Genomic DNA, 18,203 nt, shown 5'->3' with positions numbered 1-18,203 from the left:
TCTCCAGGTCTCACCCAGAAAATGGCATTTCATTACATTCAACACTGGTTTTCTGGGGGGAGCCCCTTCGGTTCCCCAGAGCTAACTACCCACAGATGAAAAGAATAAGGAACAAATCCACAAGGGCCGTGACGAGGATTCGAACCTATGTCTGTGAGCATCCCAGACGCTGCCTTAATCGACTGAGCTACAACATGGTTGTAGCTCAGTCGATTAAGCCGACTGAGCTTAACCATTTCGTAGCTCAGTCGATTAAGGCAGCGTCTGGGATGCTCACAGACGTAGGTTCGAATCCTTGTCCTGTCCTTCGCCTGTACCCGAATAGAATCACCGGAGGATTAGGTAAATTGAATCACAAGCAGGCAGCAATACTCACAGGACTCAGGGTCGAAAGTATCACTGCTCCAACAGGCAGCGTGGGGGAGGCAAAAACAATGAGGGTCACCCCGAGACAAGGGGACAGAGCAACCCTCAAACTTGTACAAAGCGAGCAGGGACTCCGAGGTCACATCTATCGCACCCGTCCGCCCCCTAGGGGATTCCCAGGGTCCTGACCGTTTGCTTTAAGATGAGTCACACTCAGGTAGTCCCTGGCAGGGTGCAGCTAACCGGAGCTCAAAACTACCAAGCAAACCTCTATAGCTGAACCCCAGGGACGTGTACACTCACGGGGACTTAGCAGGGGGCGCCACCGAGGAGAACCGTGGAAGGGCAAACACCAGTGGAATAATAGGGCAGAACCCCGACAAGGCAAAAATAAAAATAAAAACAAAACCCTGCAAGAGGACAGCGAACCCCGAGGAACAGAACCAGCCGCTATGTCAGGAATACAAAGCTGCGCAGCACCCTGCGCCCCTACCAGTGCAAAGTGCCTCTTACCCGCAGGTAACAAGGGGAAACAGAACACCCAAGAGCCCAACAGGCGGCCAAAAAACCAGCGTTGAATGTAATGAAACGTCATTTTCTGGATGAGTTCCAGATATGTATAACTTTTTGGCATCAAAGTGCTAGGAGTTCTTGCCTACTGGGGACCACGAGCCAGAACCTGGCCCCCTCAGAGAGGCACGAGGAGCAATGAACTATAGAAACCCCCTTGTGGTTAGGAGCATTCTATGTCTGCCATCGACCGGGATAGGCATCCAGAAAGGTAGGCGCCCCAAAACAAACCCCTATTCTGATGAAAATATTGCTACCGAAAGCTGAACGAGTATACAGAACTCCCCAAACAAAATTACAAAACTAGCATGACGTCATCACGTCGCTGCGCCGCCGTCTGCGCACCCTCCCCCCCGGGAGGGGGAAGGGGGAGCCCCAGACCCTCCACACCGGCGATCCAACTGGCAGTCCTTAGGCTGGATGTCAAAATACGCAAAAAATGACGGATGCCGGGGAGCCTCCGGGACTCACCCAGAAAATGGCATTTCATTACATTCAACGCTGGTTTTCTGGGGGGAGCCCTGTTGGCTCCCCAGAGCTAACTACCCACAGATGAAAAGCACCCGGTCCAAAGACCAGGATGGCTCAGGAGGCACATAAGCAGACTGGAGATGAAACAATGTCCGAGACAGCTTCAAGCTTCAGTTCGGAAGCTAAGCTTCAACCAACGCGAAAAAAAACGCCGACCGGTGGGAGGGTTGCCAGGGAGCCTCCGGGACTCACCCAGAAAATTACGTTCCATTACATTCAACGCTGGTTTTCTGGGGGGAGCCCCATCGGCTCCCCAGAGCTACCTCACCACAGATAAGAAAAACAGGGAAGGAACCGGAAGACGGACGCCACGCGCCTTAACCGAAAAACCAAGACCACAGACAAAACAAAGACCAAAATGAGAAGAAAATAGACCATCCAGGCCAATGACCAGGACGGCACCAGAACGCAAGAGCAGGCCAGAGGGGAAACAACGCCCAGGAGAGCAAGTGGAACAGAGCAGAAGGAACTGCAACACTGAACGCAAGCAGGAGCGGCCCCGCCAGCCCCACCCAATACGAGGTAACAGGACACGATCCCAGACGATGGCCCGGAACAACCCCGAAGGGAAGACAAGCCAACCCTATCAAAGACTGAAGGACCCTTCGCAGAGAAGGGTCTCTGCGAAGGGAGCAAATATCTTCCAAATATCTCTAATGGGAAAATTCGTTTGGACTTACGATACATCTCTGGGAATAGAGATGGGGAGATGGGGAAGGGCACCTGACAGCTGAATGGACAGCGCTTCGGATTCGTAGTCCTGAGGTTCCGGGTTAGATCCCCGGTGGAGGTGGAGACAAAGAGGCAAAATGTTTCTTTCACACTGATGCCCCTGTTACCTAGCAGTAAATAGGTACCTGGGAGTTAGACAGCTGCTACGGGCGGCTTCCTTGGGGATGTGTAACAAAAAGGGGGGCCTGGTCGAGGACCGGGCCACGGGGACGCTAAGCTCCGAAATCATCTCAAGATAACCTCAAGAAGATGGATTACCATCGTAAGTGGAGGCCCCACTATATATAGAAATATATTCTAGGGTCTCAGCCAGCCCCTTTCCACTGATTCAGTGGGTGGGGGGGTGGTGGGATCACAATGGGAGCCAAATGCCTTTTAAAAGGATCAATGGAGCTGACTCCCCAACCCACCCATGTTGATCACCTACCCCTTCACCAATACCTTGCAAAGTTGGGAGATGCTAGCCATAGCATCTGGCCGCCAAACTTTGACAGACGAGATAAGATAGACATTCTTAAACAGATTAAATTTTCTATCGTGACACCTCCCCACTTCATGATCTTGGAAACACCCCCTGAAATTTCTCACATACAGCAATGTCAATCTGAACTTGCACGAGGTTTTCCATGACAATATTTCACACACAAACCAAGACAGAGATGACTGTACTGTACTATATACATTCTATTGAAGACTGTGTTGATGACTTTGATTTAGGAACAGCAAAAGCTATAAATATGTTGAAAATCAGGCACATAACCTTAGTTACAGCTGGTTCACTAACATTAACATCAGACTAAAGATCGACCGTAGAGATCCTACCTTGCAAATGTTGATGAGGTGGTGTTAAAGATGGTGCTCTGGATGTGCTAAATGCAGTGGTTGAGGCAACAGCAGGACCATCAACGTCAGCAGCCAAAGCATCAGTATCCGCAAGTTCATCAACTTCATCAGCCGTACCATCAACATTGGCAGGACCATCATTTGCAGATTTTTCAGAGCAGCTCACATATTCAACTGCTGAGGACTCATCTTGTAATGCTAATTTGCTAATTGATGACTTTCTGGTCAAGGACAAAAGTAAAAAATTAGCAACAATTGTCCCTATTCTCTTCCCCCCTCCCCCATGTTGAACAAACTTTTGGAAAACTAAGTTGCTGTACTTGCAATATGTTGCAAAACAGAAGCTAATGCTTCCCACAAAGCCTATTAATCAGTTGCTATTTTTTTTTTTTGAGGGGGAGGGGTGTTATATGATGGAATAATTTGTTGTTTTTAGCTGCAGAATAATTTGAAGGTTCCATAATGCAAGAAAATAATATATAACTAAAATAAACACAAAAAAAACTGGACCAAGCTCACAAGTACCAAACCTGGATCGTATTTAGTCAGACTCTGGATAAAACTCCTAACCAGTCAATAATTAATTTCACAGAAACTAGAGTTACACCGAGCAGGTGAACACTGTTAAAGTATGAATCCCAGAGGGGTATCTTGAATGCCACTAAGGGAGGGGAGTCTTGAATGCCACTAAAGGGAAGGGTGTCTTGAATGCCACTAGAGGGAGGGGTGTCTTGAATGCCACTAAAGGGAGGGGTGTCTTGAATGCCACTAAGGGAGGGGAGTCTTGAATGCCATTAAAGGGAGGGGGTGTCTTGAATGCCACTAAAGGGAAGGGTGTCTTGAATGCCACTAAAGGGAGGGGTGTCTTGAATGCCACTAAAGGGAGGGGTGTCTTGAATGTCACTAAAGGGAGGGGCGTCTTGAATGCCACTAAAGGGAGGGGTGTTTTGCATGCCACTAAAGGGAAGGGTATCTTGAATGCCACTAAAGGGAAGGGTTTCTTGAATGCCATTAAAGGGAGGGGTGTCTTGAATGCCACTAAAGGGAGGGGCATCTTGAATGCCACTAAAGGGAGGGGTGTTTTGCATGCCACTAAAGGGAAGGGTATCTTGAATGCCACTAAAGGGAAGGGTTTCTTGAATGCCATTAAAGGGAGGGATGTCTTGAATGCCACTAAAGGGAGGGGTGTCTTGAATGCCACTAAAGGGAGGGGTGTTTTGCATGCCACTAAAGGGAAGGGTATCTTGAATGCCACTAAAGGGAAGGGTTTCTTGAATGCCATTAAAGGGAGGGGTGTCTTGAATGCCACTAAAGGGAGGGGTGTCTTGAATACCTCTAAGGGAGGGGAGTCTTGAATGCCACTAAAGGGAGGGGTGTCTTGAATGCCACTAAAGGGAGGGGTGTCTTGAATGCCACTAAAGGGAAGGGTGTCTTGGATGCCACTAAAGACTAAATGCCAAATGAATACCACCAAAAACTAAACATAGTTACAAACCTGCTCGAGAACTTCATCTTCATATTAGACAATAGATGTTTGTTCTGGTTCTTCAGCAGGGACTGTTTAGGCTTGAATGCTTTCCTTAGTAATTCACACTCTAATGCTGGATCAATTTTCCAGAGGCATGTACCTTCCTCATTTTTCGTTTCTGGGATTTTGACGAAGTATTTGCTGCAATAGAGTGCACGACGCACTGTGTTCTAAGGAAGACAAATACAATCATAGACTGCATACGTGCCCTTGACCAAAGTTGAAATAAAGTTTAAGTAGGTCTAATTACAGTCCACACAAAGTGATGAAGTAGCTCAAGCTATTCTCACCCCATTCAATTCAATGTGTATTGAATTTATTGAATATTGTGATGTATTTACACACCATAAACATTCAACATATTACCAACCATTCTGAGTTATAAACGTAAGCACATCTTGTATACAGGCAACATTATATTAAATGTGATACAGTACCCCTGATTACTTCACAACAAAATTCAAATTATCTGAAACACTGTACTGCACACACAGGAAGCCTTAATGAAACAAAACCAATAGTAAGAAAGAGAGAATAGGCAGACAATTGATGTAACGAACAGTTTCTGTACAACTGACACTGCCTCTAATCATCTGTCAGTAAGCGCACTTACATTTATTGTTAATGTGTTACCATTCTTACACCTTAAGCCAGAAACATATGAAAGCTATAGATACTACTTCTGAATGCTTTATAGTAATTTCCAGCTAAACAATAGAGCCTTCACATATGAAACTTTTTGGGCTTCTTTCTCTTTTCTGGCTTTTTTCTATTTCCCCTTTGAGACTCACTGGATGATTTTCTCACAAAAAACCTGTCCAATGATCCCCTCACCTATATGAGCACACCAGGCTCTGGTCCTGTTTTGATAGGCCTGCATAAGTTCAGAGGCCTGGTAGTTTTGCAGTCGTTTCTATGGTACCACAGCCAACCCAGTGGGCACCGTTGGCTGTTTTTGCCGGCATCTAAAAATGTTTATAAATGGAGATATAGCATTGTCATTCAACAGGTTGATAACATGCGTTGCCACAGCTTTGTCAGGGAGATATTTTTCAAGTAAACATCACACTTCCCCCCATTTGTCTCATTTCTTTTATTAAAGAACTGGAGTTAAGCATACCAAATTTGGCAGCAAGTACAGACATGCAGACACAACTGCAATATTTTGCTGCAAGTTCGTTTTTCACCTCTATTGTGGTTCTAATTTTCTTTTCATTTGTCCCTTATTACCGACTTTCGTAAGTGCTATGGTGACTTATTTATGCTAAGAATATATAACCAGCGTTGAATGTAATGAAACGCCATGTTCTGGGTGAGACCCGGAGGCTCCCCGGAGCTGTACTGGGCTGATGTGTATATATTAGACCGTGGCAACAGTCAATTGAAGGAGTTCTAAATCTACCAGGGACCAGAGCCAGAACCTGGCCCCCTCAAGAGAGGCACGAAGAGCAATGGCCAAAAGACTCCCCCGTGTAATTGGAAGCAGTCTTTGTCTGCCATCTATCAGGTCAGGCACCCAGAAAGGTAGGAATCTCAAAACAAACTACTGCTGGTCAAAAATTGCAAACCGAAAGCCGAAGTAGCAAACTGAACTCCCATTCAAAAACAAGGAAACAAACATGACGTCACCACAACCGTCGTGCATCCGTCTGCGCAACTCTCCCTCCCCGGGAGGGGGAGGGGGGGGGGGTCCCAGACCTCCATGCCGACAACTCTCCTCAGTTCAGAGGCTGAGTATCAAAAAAGCGAAAAACCGCCAACCGGAGGGAGGGATGGATGCCATGGAGCCTCCAGATCTCACCCAGAAAATGGTGTTTTATTTCATTCAACACTGATTTTCTGTGGAGAGCCCCTTCGGGTCCCTGGAGCTACTAATCAAAGATAAGAAGAAAAGTGACTCACCTGGCGGTCGCCACTCACTCCTCAACTCAAAGTCGAGACAACGGGCTGCAACATGCGACCCAAGGCTATACACGCTCGAAAAGGAATAGGAACGTTAACAAGGTAACGTGCAGCAAGGAACCTGTTCGACCTCCAATAGCCCCGTGCTAAAAAGTTAGGCCAGGACATTACCAAAACAGCAGCCGAATGTCGAACTTACGAATGGCGTGGGCACGGGGAAAGACCGCAGGCTGGCTGAATCGAATAATCCTGAGGACAACATGGGAGACCAGCACTCTGGAATAGGGAAAAAGGGGAAACTTGATCAGCCCAAAGTGCGTCCTCTGCCACAGAGACTAACGCGCAAATAACGGCGAAGAGCTACAGACACAAAATATGATGCACGGGACATCACGAGCATAGCTCTCATCCTGTAACTACACTCAGGTATTTACACTTAGGTAATTACCCCCGGCCGAACCAAGAATCAACAACCTAAGGACCCCTCCGAAAAGCAGCAGACTCATTCTTTGCCAGAAAAGAAGGAGACAGCTGCAAACGAAGAAAAGACCACCAGGACTGAAACAGCAGAAACCCATGTGCCGGAGGAGAGCATGAAACTCTCCGACCCGATCCCCAGAGGACAACGCCAACAGCTGTAGAAAAACAGTCCTGAACAGATTGGGGCCACCTGTGAGAGTAGGTCTCTCAAGATTCTCCCACAGCTGACTTGAAATGGCTCATTGCAGTGCACAGTGCACCGATCTTGTGCACATGCCTATCTCTCTTAACCCTGGATAGTGACCTGGCATGTTGGGTATCTCCAGAATGCCCACTTAACCAGGAACACTTTCATAATACGGAGGCCGCTGTATGTCCAGGCAGGAAGTAGATACAGGGAAGTTAAGCATATTTGCCGCAAAGGGTCAGTGAGTACATTGGCCGGTGCGAACCGTGAGAGAGGAGAGGGGACGTTAACTCAGCGTCTTTTCGATATATCCACACTCGCTCAGAATCACGATTGTGAATATATTGTTCAGAAGCCTATAGTGACAAAATCACCGGAGCGAAACAGACAAGTATCAGGTAACCCCTGGTGACAAAGATCGTTGTGAGTGACCTAGAGTGAACTAAGGCAGTGCCGCCGCCTAAGTAATCTGTGTGTGACTTTACCACAGTGTACCTGTACCACAGTGTACAGTGTAGTGCATGGTACCATATAACCTGCACCCGCCACTCTGTCCCGAGCATGTAGCCCGCTGCCGCCCTCACTGTACCACGTGACGTCACCACCCTTACTCACCGCCAGTGCCAAGTGTGTGTGCGTGTGTCTGTCTGTTAAGCATACAGCATGCCCTCCTTCCCCGTGTCAAATACGGTTTGTGGAAAACCTGTTGTCAATGGTCTCACTTCAGAACGAGGAAACCAGCTGTCAGGCCACCTACGAGTTCTTGCATAAATGTGCCCGAGTGAGTGAGTAAAGAGAGGTACCTTATCTGTAAGTACAAGATCTTGTCATTTTTTATTGTGTCTGTGTTGATCTGAGGTATCAACCACAGTTCTCACCTTCTCATACCTGTCACAGGTTATAGGTGAATCGACGGTGTATGCGTGTTATCTGTGTGGTATCACTGCATTTCACTCGTCTGTGAATGTGAGATTCACATACACCACACATTTAGTATTGTGTGACATTATTATTGTGCATGTTATTGCCTGTCCCATTGACAGTGTATTTGTGATTTATTGCATATCATCATTACCCGAGTATCCGGTTGGAACTCTTGTGATCCCTTTGGATACCGGCAGTTAGGTTGCCGTGTTAATGATTGGCTGTCAACTGTGTTAAGTTAGGTGTTTCGCCACGAGTGGATACGAGTCGTTTAGCCAGACGTCAAGAGTCTCGCTAATGCAACCATAGCCTTTCTGACGCCAATCTAATGTAAATCAAGCACCCTTTGTATTAGTGGTTAAGTTAGTAAATAAACTACTGTTAAGCTATATGTTGTGTTTCCGTTGAACCACTTCTGAATACTGCAAATCAATTACTCAAACCTTCAGCTCTAGGTGTCTTCAACACCGAGTTGTCTATATTCACTAATCTATAAATGTGATGAGGACCCTAGGAGTCCCTTAAAGTATTAAATCACTGAGGAGATTCCAACGATCAACGTGGACCAGGACCAGGTGAGGCTAGTCTGAGAAGAGACCCTCAAGGACTCTAACTCGACCTTGCTCCCAGGCCCTGTACGGTTGCTCTCGTATTTTCTCTGCTAATTCCGACAGCTTCGTGAAGCGTCTGCCACATGTATATTGGCGACATACGCATTGCAGTCGTGAAAGCAAAAGAGAAAACAACCCACACCACCCCAAACCGAGGAGAAGGGAGAAGAGAACACCCAGTGCAACGACCAGGACAGCTCAGGTGGCACATGAGCAGGCCGGAGGTGAAAACAATGCCCGAGAAAGCTTGTGGAACAGAGCAGAAGTGACATCCACTCCAAGTACAAGCTGCAGCGGCTCCTCCAATGCCACCTGGAAAAAGGCGACAGTATCTGATATAAGAAGACAGTCCTGAAACAACCAAGAGAGAAAGGACAAAACCGACCAAAAATCGAACACAACCTACGAAGAGACAAGTGCCGAAAAGAACGCTAGGAAATTTCATACTGCCGTCGAGACGAAACTTGCAGGTGGAACACCAACTATGCCACCTGATCACCATACAAGTGGTGATAAACCCGCGTCAAAAAGACCAGACATGAGAAGCAGAGAAGATCGAACCAGCTACGTACCGGAATGGTCCGATCTGCTGAAAGAGGTGGAGCCGCGAGAAGACCCGCGGGTTCATACATCGAGCAAGAAACGCCTGAAACCAGGGCTGGGTCGGCCACCAGAGCCAGAATAATGAGAGAGATCATAGCGAGAGCGGATAATGATAGATCACAACTGTTGATAGTCGGTGACTTCAACTTGAAATCCATAGACTGGGAAGCATATGAAGCTAAAACAGAAGATATTTGGATCTGTAGATTTGCAGACCTCATCCTGGAAACATTCCTGTATCAACATGTTAAACAAGCTACGAGGATGAGGGAAGGGGACGTTCCCTCCATGCTAGATTTGATATTTACCAGGAAGGAGGAAGAGATATTTGACATTCAGTACCTTCCTCCCTTGGTTAAAAGTAACCATGTCTTTTTGGGAATAAAGTATGCAATGCGTTATAATCTGGAAGAAAATAAGGAGGTTGAAGCAGTTGAAAAACCTGACTTCAGGAGAGGACATTATGGCGACCTTAGAATTTTTTTTAGTGAGTATAATTGGACAGACTTGTTGCTAGGCAAGGAAGTGAATGAGATGTATGTCAAGTTTTGTGAAATATATGATAAAGGCACAACGAAATTTATACCAAAACAGAGATACAGAACTAGGAAACAGGATTGGTTCAATAGAAATTGCGAGAGGGCCAGAGACCAAAAGAAACAAAAATGGAATCAATACAGGAAGAGGCCAAACCCCCAAACATACCAGCGATACAAAGATGCAAGAAACAACTACACGGCAGAGAGGAGAGAGGTAGAAAGAAAATTTGAAAAAGGGATTGCAGTCAAATGTAAAACAGAACCAGGTCTATTCTGTAAGTTCATAAACAACAAATTGCAGGTAAAGGATAATATTCAGAGGTTGAAAATGAGAAATAGATTCACGGAAAATGAAAAGGAAATGTGTGAAACACTAAACGAAAAGTTCCAAAGTGTGTTTGTACAAAATGAAATCTTCAGGGAACCAGATACAATAAGAATTCCAGAGAACAACATAGAGCACATAGAGGTGTCTAGAGACGAAGTGGAAAAAATGCTCAAGGAGCTAAGTAAGAACAAAGCAGTTGGTCCAGATGCATTAGGAAGTGATGTGGTGGAGGCTGACTTCTTACACAGGTTCAAATATAAGTATGATAGAGCTCAGTAGGCTCAGGAATCTATACACTAGTTGATTAACGGTCGAGAGGCGGGATCAAAGAAATAAAGCTCAACCCCCGCCACAACTAGGTGAGTACAACTAGGTGATTACAGCCAACCCAATGGGCATCGTTGGCTGAAAGCGACAGTCATTACATAGTAGACGGTATGTAATGTCGGTCACTTTCAACCAGTAATGCCCACTGGGAATGTACGTGGAAGCTACCAAGGGCAAACCCTGTACTCAACAATTATTTCATTACCTTCCATAAATTATTTGACATGAAATACGGGTAGTGTTTCATGACGTAATCATGTATATCCTTCACAGTGCTTTGTCTGTTCAGAGCATTAGCAATTGCCTGAACACACAGCTGCCAAGCGCGATATGGAGGTCTTGAAAAACACCGAGCTTCTGGGCCCCTCGATTCATTCTGGGGATAAGAAAAAATAAGAGAAGTAAGTACCTCAATCAAATTTATATTTTACAAACTCTAGATCCCTTTTAGGTGTCAGGTAAAACCTACTGATTTCATGAAAACCGATTTCAAAAATTTAATCAAATCATCATCGTAATTTTTTAAACTTTATAAATATAAATACAGATAAATATATTTTAGAACAAAACCAGCACTAAATGTAATGAAATGCTATTTTCTGGGTGAGCCCCGGAGGTTTCCTGGAGCTACCAACCAAAAGATGAAAACCAGAAGGACTTACCCAGGAGGCGAGTCGCCGCTCACTCCTCAACGCGAAGTTGAGACAACTGGCTGCAATCGGCGACTCAACACGACACAGGCCTGACTAGGCCTAGGAACGTTCACCAAGTAACGCGCAGTCAGGACCCTGTTCGACCTCCAGAAACCCTGCACCCGAATGTCAACCCAACATATAACCAAAAACAGCAGCAAGGGCAGCAAACCTACGAACGTCATGGGCACGGGGATAGACCAAAGGCTGGCTAGACCGAATACCCGTGTGGACTACCAGGAAGACCCAAACACTGGAACAGGGAAGTAGGGAAACCGGATCATCCGAAAGCGCATCCCCAGCCACAGAGTCCGTGGGGCGCAAATAACAGCGGAGAGCCGCAACCGGACACAATACATGATGCAACCCCCTGACCTAACAAACCAAGCATCAACAACCCAAGGACCCCTCCGAAAAGCAGCAATCTCATTCTTCGCCAGAAAAGAAGGAAACGGCAGCAAACGAACAAACCTACCACCAGGACCAAACGAGCAGAAACCCCTGCGCCGGAGTAGAGCATGAAGCTCCCCGACCCGACCCCCAGAGGCCAATGCCAACAAGAAAAGAGCCTTAGAGAAACAGTCCTGAAGCAAAGGGGCCACTACAAAATGAGAAGAGATAAGAGAGCACCCTGTCCAGCGATCAGGATGGCTGAAGAGGTGCATGAGCTGGCCGGAAGTAAAACAATGCACTATACAGCTTGCAAAACGGCGCAAAACTAACATCAATACTGAAAAGCTGCAGTGGTTCCACCGGTGCTGCACGATAGGTGACAATATTCAGCATGAGACGATGGTCCTGGAACAACCAAGAAAGAAAGGACAAGACCACTTTAACAGACAGCGAAGTACACCTACGAAGCAAAAGAAAGAAAACCATGTAAGAAGACAGTGTACCCTTGCGAAACAGAGCCAGCCGCTGTGAATGGTGAAAACTAGACGCACAGTACCTTGCGCTCCTTACCAGCGCAAACTGCCTCCTACCCTAATGTGAACAAGGGAGTCAGAACCCCCTAGCACACATAGGGTGGCTGAAAACCAAGCAGTAAACAGCCAAGCAGAGGCAGAACCCCAAAGAACTTGTGGAAGGTGGCACCAAGCCCCAAAGGCAGTACTGTAACCCCGCGATTATCCGGGATTCAAACATCTGGAAAACGCCCTTATATGGCCAAAATCATGATCGGATAAAGTTATCACAATATCCGGCCAAAATGGCCACAGGAACCGGATAAAAGCTAGTTTGGCCGGATGAAAATTCGGCCATACCGTATTAATCCCATCTGTGGCTCTAGACGCATGGTGGAGGAGGGGGTGTGGTGGGTGGGTGGTGTTGGGAGGGTGGGAGGGGTGCGTCGGAAGGGACCACCTGTGTACAGGAATTACCATTAATTTTAGAACAATTAATCATAGCCAAAAACAAATTAAATAAGTACTAGTAATTACGTAATAACAAATAAATAAGTTTCCTAAAAGCAATGTGCACAGGCTGAAGTTTCCTTCAAAAATATTGTGAGTTTTTTTTCCTCCTGGCGGCCTACGTAATGTGCTATAGCTGCCCCACCCCAAGTGGACCCGTCCAACACTGGTCAACCCATGTGCGTCCGTCCCTCGTGTTATACACAGTGCTGCGCCATTAGTGAAATATTTTTTTAAATAACTTTTATTTTCATAGTAACTTTGAACATTTTTGGCCAAGACTGTGTCTGGTAGCAGCATCAGTCGTGGAGGTGTTAAGAGGAAGAAGGTTGTCCTAGCAATTAAAGTTACGTGTTGTTCAACCAGTGAGGCGCCACAGGCAGCCAAATGCCTTCAACAAGTAAGGTGCCACAGGCAAGCCAAATGCCTTCAACAAGTGAGGCGCAAGCAAGCACCTTCAACAAGTGAGGTGTCACAGGCAAGCCAAGCGCTTTTAACAAGTGAGGCATCACAGGCAAGCCAAATGCCTTCAACCAGAGAGGCTTCAGCCGCTGGCAGTCAAAACTAACTTTGCTTAACGAACTGTACAGTAATTTTAAGTGCAAATTTTAGTGTTGTGTTAGTATAGGTTACGTAAATTGTTAAGAATTCTTAACTTCAAGATGTGTGGCATCAATCAAGAAGATGAACACCAACAAGGTAAGTTGAGGTTTCTAGTTGAATATTTAATAATTATATATGGCCAGGCAATTCAAATTATGTTGTTTGTAGTATAAAAATAGTTGGAAATGGTCACTTTTGGACTCGTAGGTGAAAAAGTACCATTATCCGAAAAATGTGATAATCCGGCTGGGGGTCCTTCCCATATAGTCCGGATGATCGAGTGGAGATAGTACAAATTACCTTGAGGGTAGGTTATCTTGAGATGATTTCGGGGCTTTTTTTTAGTGTTCCTGCGGCCCGGTCCTCAACCAGGCCTCCGCCCCCAGGAAACAGCCCGTGGTAGCTGACTAACACCCAGGTACCTATTTTACTACTAGGTAACATGGGCATAGGGTGAAAGAAACTCTGCCCATTGTTTCTCGCCGGCGCCCGGGATTGAACCCGGGAACACAGGATCACAAGTCCAGCGTGCTGTCCGCTTGGCCGACCGGCTCCCTATTGGGCTTATAAATTCTCCGGCTTATTGGGCACCTAGGGAAGGGAACCCTAGGCACATGCAGCTCGAGTATTGAAGAATTACGCCTGGCTCGCGCATCACCTACAAGACAGCCACCACACACAAGACACAGAGCTGAAACGAAGTCTGGAGCCAGAGCACAAGACCTCTGCCTAGCACATCAGCCTCAGAACTAGGGTGTGGATTGCCGGCGCGGGGATATGGGGCTCCCCTTTCCCAATCCCAGGGACGGCGGAGCTGCTCAGACAGCGGCGCAGCAACATGTGACGTCATGCTCGTTTTCATTTGGGAAGTTCTGTCCACTAGTTTGGCTTTTTGTAGTAATTTTCACCAGAATAGGGGTTTGTTTTGGAGCGCCTATCTCTCTTGGTGCCTGACCCAGTCGATAGCAGATATAGAATGCTTCCAACCACACAGGGGATTCTTTAGGCCATCGCTCCTCGCACCTCTCTGAGGGGACCAGGTTCTGGCTAGTGGTCCCCAGTAGGCCCACAGAACTCCATACACATGACTGATGCCAAAGTATGACATTATCAATATCAGCCTGGATAGCACTGGGGAGTTGAAGGGGCTCCCCCAAGAAAGGAAAATAAAACTCTTAGAAAAGGACAACGTACCCAGGAGGAAAAGAGCCAACCGCTGTTATGGATGAAAATGTAGCTGCGCAGTACCCCATGCCCCTGCAAGTGCAAAAAGCTCGCTTCCTCCTTGGAATCCGATTGGGCCCCTGGCTCTTAGGTTGTCTTCCTACCCCAAGGCAAACAAGGATGGAAACCACCAAAACACTCGGGGCAGTCAATCGCTATGCAGCAAAAGACCAATAGAGGTAGACCCCAAGGTGACTTGAGGAAGATTACCCTAAGCCCCAAGGGAGGTACTGTACTTACTGGGCACCTAGGGAAGGGAACCCTAAGCACATGCAGCCCGAGTACCTGTGAACATTACTCCCAGCTCGCACGCCGCCATAAGAACAGTACTGGACCCAAGGTACAGCACAACACAATGAGTCAGCAGCTGGAGCCACACGAACCTTGCCACAATCACATCAGCCGAAGAACTGCTGGGTGGATCGCCGGGGACGGGGGTGGGGGGGGGGGGGGGGGAGCTGCGCAGACATGTGGCGCAGCTTGAGTGACATCATGCTCGTTTTCATTTGGGGAGTTCTGTCCACTAGTTGGTCTATTTTAGTCGTTTTTAACCAGAATAGGGGTTTACCTTTGTGGGTGCCTGTCCCAGTTGATGGCAGATATAGAATACTCAAAATCCAATATGCATTTCTATAGGCCACTGCTCCTTGTGCCTCTCTGAGGGGGCCAGGTTCTGGCCGTGGTCCCCGGTAGGCCTAGAACTCCATTCACACTGACCGGTGACAAAGATTAGGGATATACATATCAGCCTGGATAGCTCCAGACAGCCGAAGGGGGCTCCCCCCAGAAACGGTCAATGTCACCCTGAGACGAGGGGACAGAGCAACCTTTGAACTCGCAAGAAGCAGGATGGGAACCATTGGATCAATGAGCTCTAATTGGGCTTTCCAGGGGCCTTTGGCTGACTGTTAAGCGAAGCCCAGGCTGGGTACTCGAACTAGTTTGCCAAACTACTGAGACCATAAGCTGAAACATTGAGACATGTACAATCACAGGGACCTAACAGGGGACCACTGGAGTAACAGAGGGTGGTGGATAATGTGCCTGGGTGGGGCACACCCCCCACCAGGCAACAAACAAAAAGATAAAGAAAATCCCCGCAAAAGCACAACGTCTCCAGGAGGAACAGAACCGGCCGTTATGATAATGGTTGACAAGCTGTACAGTAGCTTGCACCTCTACCAGTGACGATACTACAGTACCTCCTACCCAAGGTCATTCAGCAGCAATGAAAACCCCAGCTAACCCCAAGAGCAGGCAATCACCGAGCAGCTAAAGACCCCTTCAGAGGTACTTCCCAATTGACTTGTGGAAGATAACCCCCAAGCTGCAAGGGCAATACTTACAGGCCATCTAGGGAAGGTGGCCCTAGGCGCATGCAGCCCCAGCACTTCGTGAATTACTCCTGGCTTGTACACCACCACACAGCAGAACAATACCTCAAGGACACACCACTGCTCAGAGACAGGAGCCAAATTCGAACGACTGCCACTCAATACATCAGTCTCAGAACTGGAGTAGGATGGCCAGCATGGGGGTCTGGGGGCTGCCCCACAGAGGGGGGAGCTGCGCAGTGGCAGTTGTGACGTCAAGCTTGTTTGCTGTTTTCAGAATGGGGAGTTCTGGATGATAGTTTGGCTTTCGGAAGCAATTGTTAATCAGGCGGTGGAGTTTGCTTTGGGACACATACCTTCCTGGATGCCTAACCTGGTCGATTGCCGACAGAATGCTTCTAACCACGTAGGGGTTTCAATAGGCCATTACTCCTCGTGCCTCTTGAGTGCGGCCAGGTTCTAGCTCGTGATTCCCGAGAATCACGAGCTAGATTCTCGAGAGCTAGAATCAAAGAATTTAATTCTAATTATTATTAGAATTGGAATCTAATTCTAGCACTAGAATCAAAGAATTCAAAGCGCGGCCCACAGTCGTCACTACATGCAATAGACATGTAAACAAACTCGTGCCCTCAGCACTACGAGTCCCGTGACCTCAGCACCACGTTTTCATTCGACCTATACGTGTATGAACAGACATTCTTTCAAATAAATCTTCGTCCTCCAACTCAAATTTTATCACGCATTTGACGTCGTGGTCCAAGAAATTCATCTTCTAGGGCAGTCGTCAACCGAGGTTCCACTGTATATTCATTAATTATTATTACAAATTTCCCAGGCACAACCAGTAATGTTGTCTGTCACCTTGTATATTAAAAAATTTGGGCCATTTTGAACAGGAAGATCTTGTGTAACAAATCTACTTAGCTTTTATGATAAGACCCATTGAGAGTCTACGGGAGAGAGATAGTTGGGTTGACTGGACCTAAAAAGGCTTTTGACAGTCCCACACAAGAGGTTGTTCTGGAAACTGGAACATGCTAGAGAGGTGACATGGAGATTGCTGACATGGATGAAAATGTTCTAACTGCCAGAAAGATGAGGGTGGTAATCAGAGGCAATGTATCCAACTGGAGGAGTGTTACTAGCGGAGTACTACAGGGTTCAGTTTTTGCACCAGTAATGTTCATCGTCTACATAAATGATCTACCAGAAGGAGTACAGAATTATATGAACATGTTTGTGGATGATGCCAAGCTACTAGGGAAGATGGGAGATGTAGACAATTGCCATGCCCTTCAATAGGGCAAATCAATAGCAGATTTAAGTACAGTACTGTACTATAAAAAGAAATGTGGGAGGGTGGGGTGGAGAGGAGTAGAAGTCTCGACACAGCTGCTACCTCGCCTGACAATACATAATCCAGAAACTTATTCACTTTAGTTTATTATATTTATATTGCCACCAAGAGGGTATTGCAGGTGGAGTGCCCAGTGACAGCTTCCGTGCCCTTCTCCCAACCTACCTGGCCATCACTTTGTCCGTCCATCACGTATTTTCCTGTAACGTTGTCGCGACATTCTTTGTACTTCCCGGCTTTTCCTGTAAATACAATTAAATGTTTGGGTTTAAATGACATCTGTTTTCTTCATGACAAAGTATACTACTGTACAACTAGACAAGGTTCAGTTATGTTTTGAGAAAAACATTTGTGGTTTTCTATGATACAAACATTGTGAAACACAGACTCAGGCTAGAGAATAAAGGTAGTAGACAATAGAGATAAAAGCAACATTGGATAGCATTGTCATCAGGGAGGAGGAAGTAGGACCACACCCAATAAAACTACTGTAGATGCAACAAAGGCTGAGGGGGAAACACCAGACATAACCATGGCTAATAAAAGGAGGACACAGGGAGCTACTTTGTAATCAAACTAGAACCAACAAAATACTGGAAAAACAAGAATGCTATATTATAGAAAAAAGGTAACTGTAAGAATAGTCTAGGACCTGAACAAATTTTCACCACGCAACTTTATCACTCTTTTAACCCTTAAACTGCGCAACGCGCCTGCAGGCCCACATCTGGTTTGCGCAACACGCCTCTGGGTATTTTTATTTTTCACTTTCCATTCAAAACTCCCGCGGCTACATGGGGTTCACATCAGCTTCCTCAGGGCTCTTGTAAACAGAAGCCATCTTTAAAAAAAAACAGCGTTGAATGTAATGAAATGCCATTTTCTGGGTGAGCCCCGGAGGCTCCCTGGAGCTTATCAGGCTAATGTATGTTATATTAGACTGGGACATTAGCTAAGGAGTTCAAACCTACCAGGGACCAGTGCCAGAATCTGGCCCCTTCAGAGAGGTTTCAGGGAGCAATGGCCCTGGAAAACCCTCTTGTGGTTGGGGTTTGTCTCGGATGTCTTGACAGATGAGATAAGACAGACATTCTTAAACAGATT

General features: G+C 46.6%; 1 protein-coding gene across 6 annotated transcripts in view; it reads right to left on the bottom strand.

The window, feature by feature from the left end:
- LOC123764483 (uncharacterized) overlaps positions 1–18,203 on the bottom strand; it is a 126,832-nt gene that overhangs the window by 35,208 nt on the left and 73,421 nt on the right. For all 6 annotated transcript variants that reach the window (XM_069337969.1, XM_069337974.1, XM_069337987.1 and 3 more), the window contains 4 exons: positions 17,265–17,341; positions 10,677–10,847; positions 4,538–4,740; positions 3,022–3,263 (listed from right to left, as the gene is read on the bottom strand). In XM_069337969.1, coding sequence (XP_069194070.1) covers positions 3,022–3,263; positions 4,538–4,740; positions 10,677–10,847; positions 17,265–17,341 — 693 coding nt within the window. The remainder of the gene's footprint in view (positions 1–3,021; positions 3,264–4,537; positions 4,741–10,676; positions 10,848–17,264; positions 17,342–18,203) is intronic.

The sequence above is a fragment of the Procambarus clarkii genome, chromosome 5 (assembly GCF_040958095.1).
Source record: "Procambarus clarkii isolate CNS0578487 chromosome 5, FALCON_Pclarkii_2.0, whole genome shotgun sequence".
NCBI lineage: Eukaryota > Metazoa > Arthropoda > Malacostraca > Decapoda > Cambaridae > Procambarus > Procambarus clarkii.
Note: the sequence above shows the minus strand (reverse complement) of the source record. Positions and strands in the feature narration are given on the sequence as shown.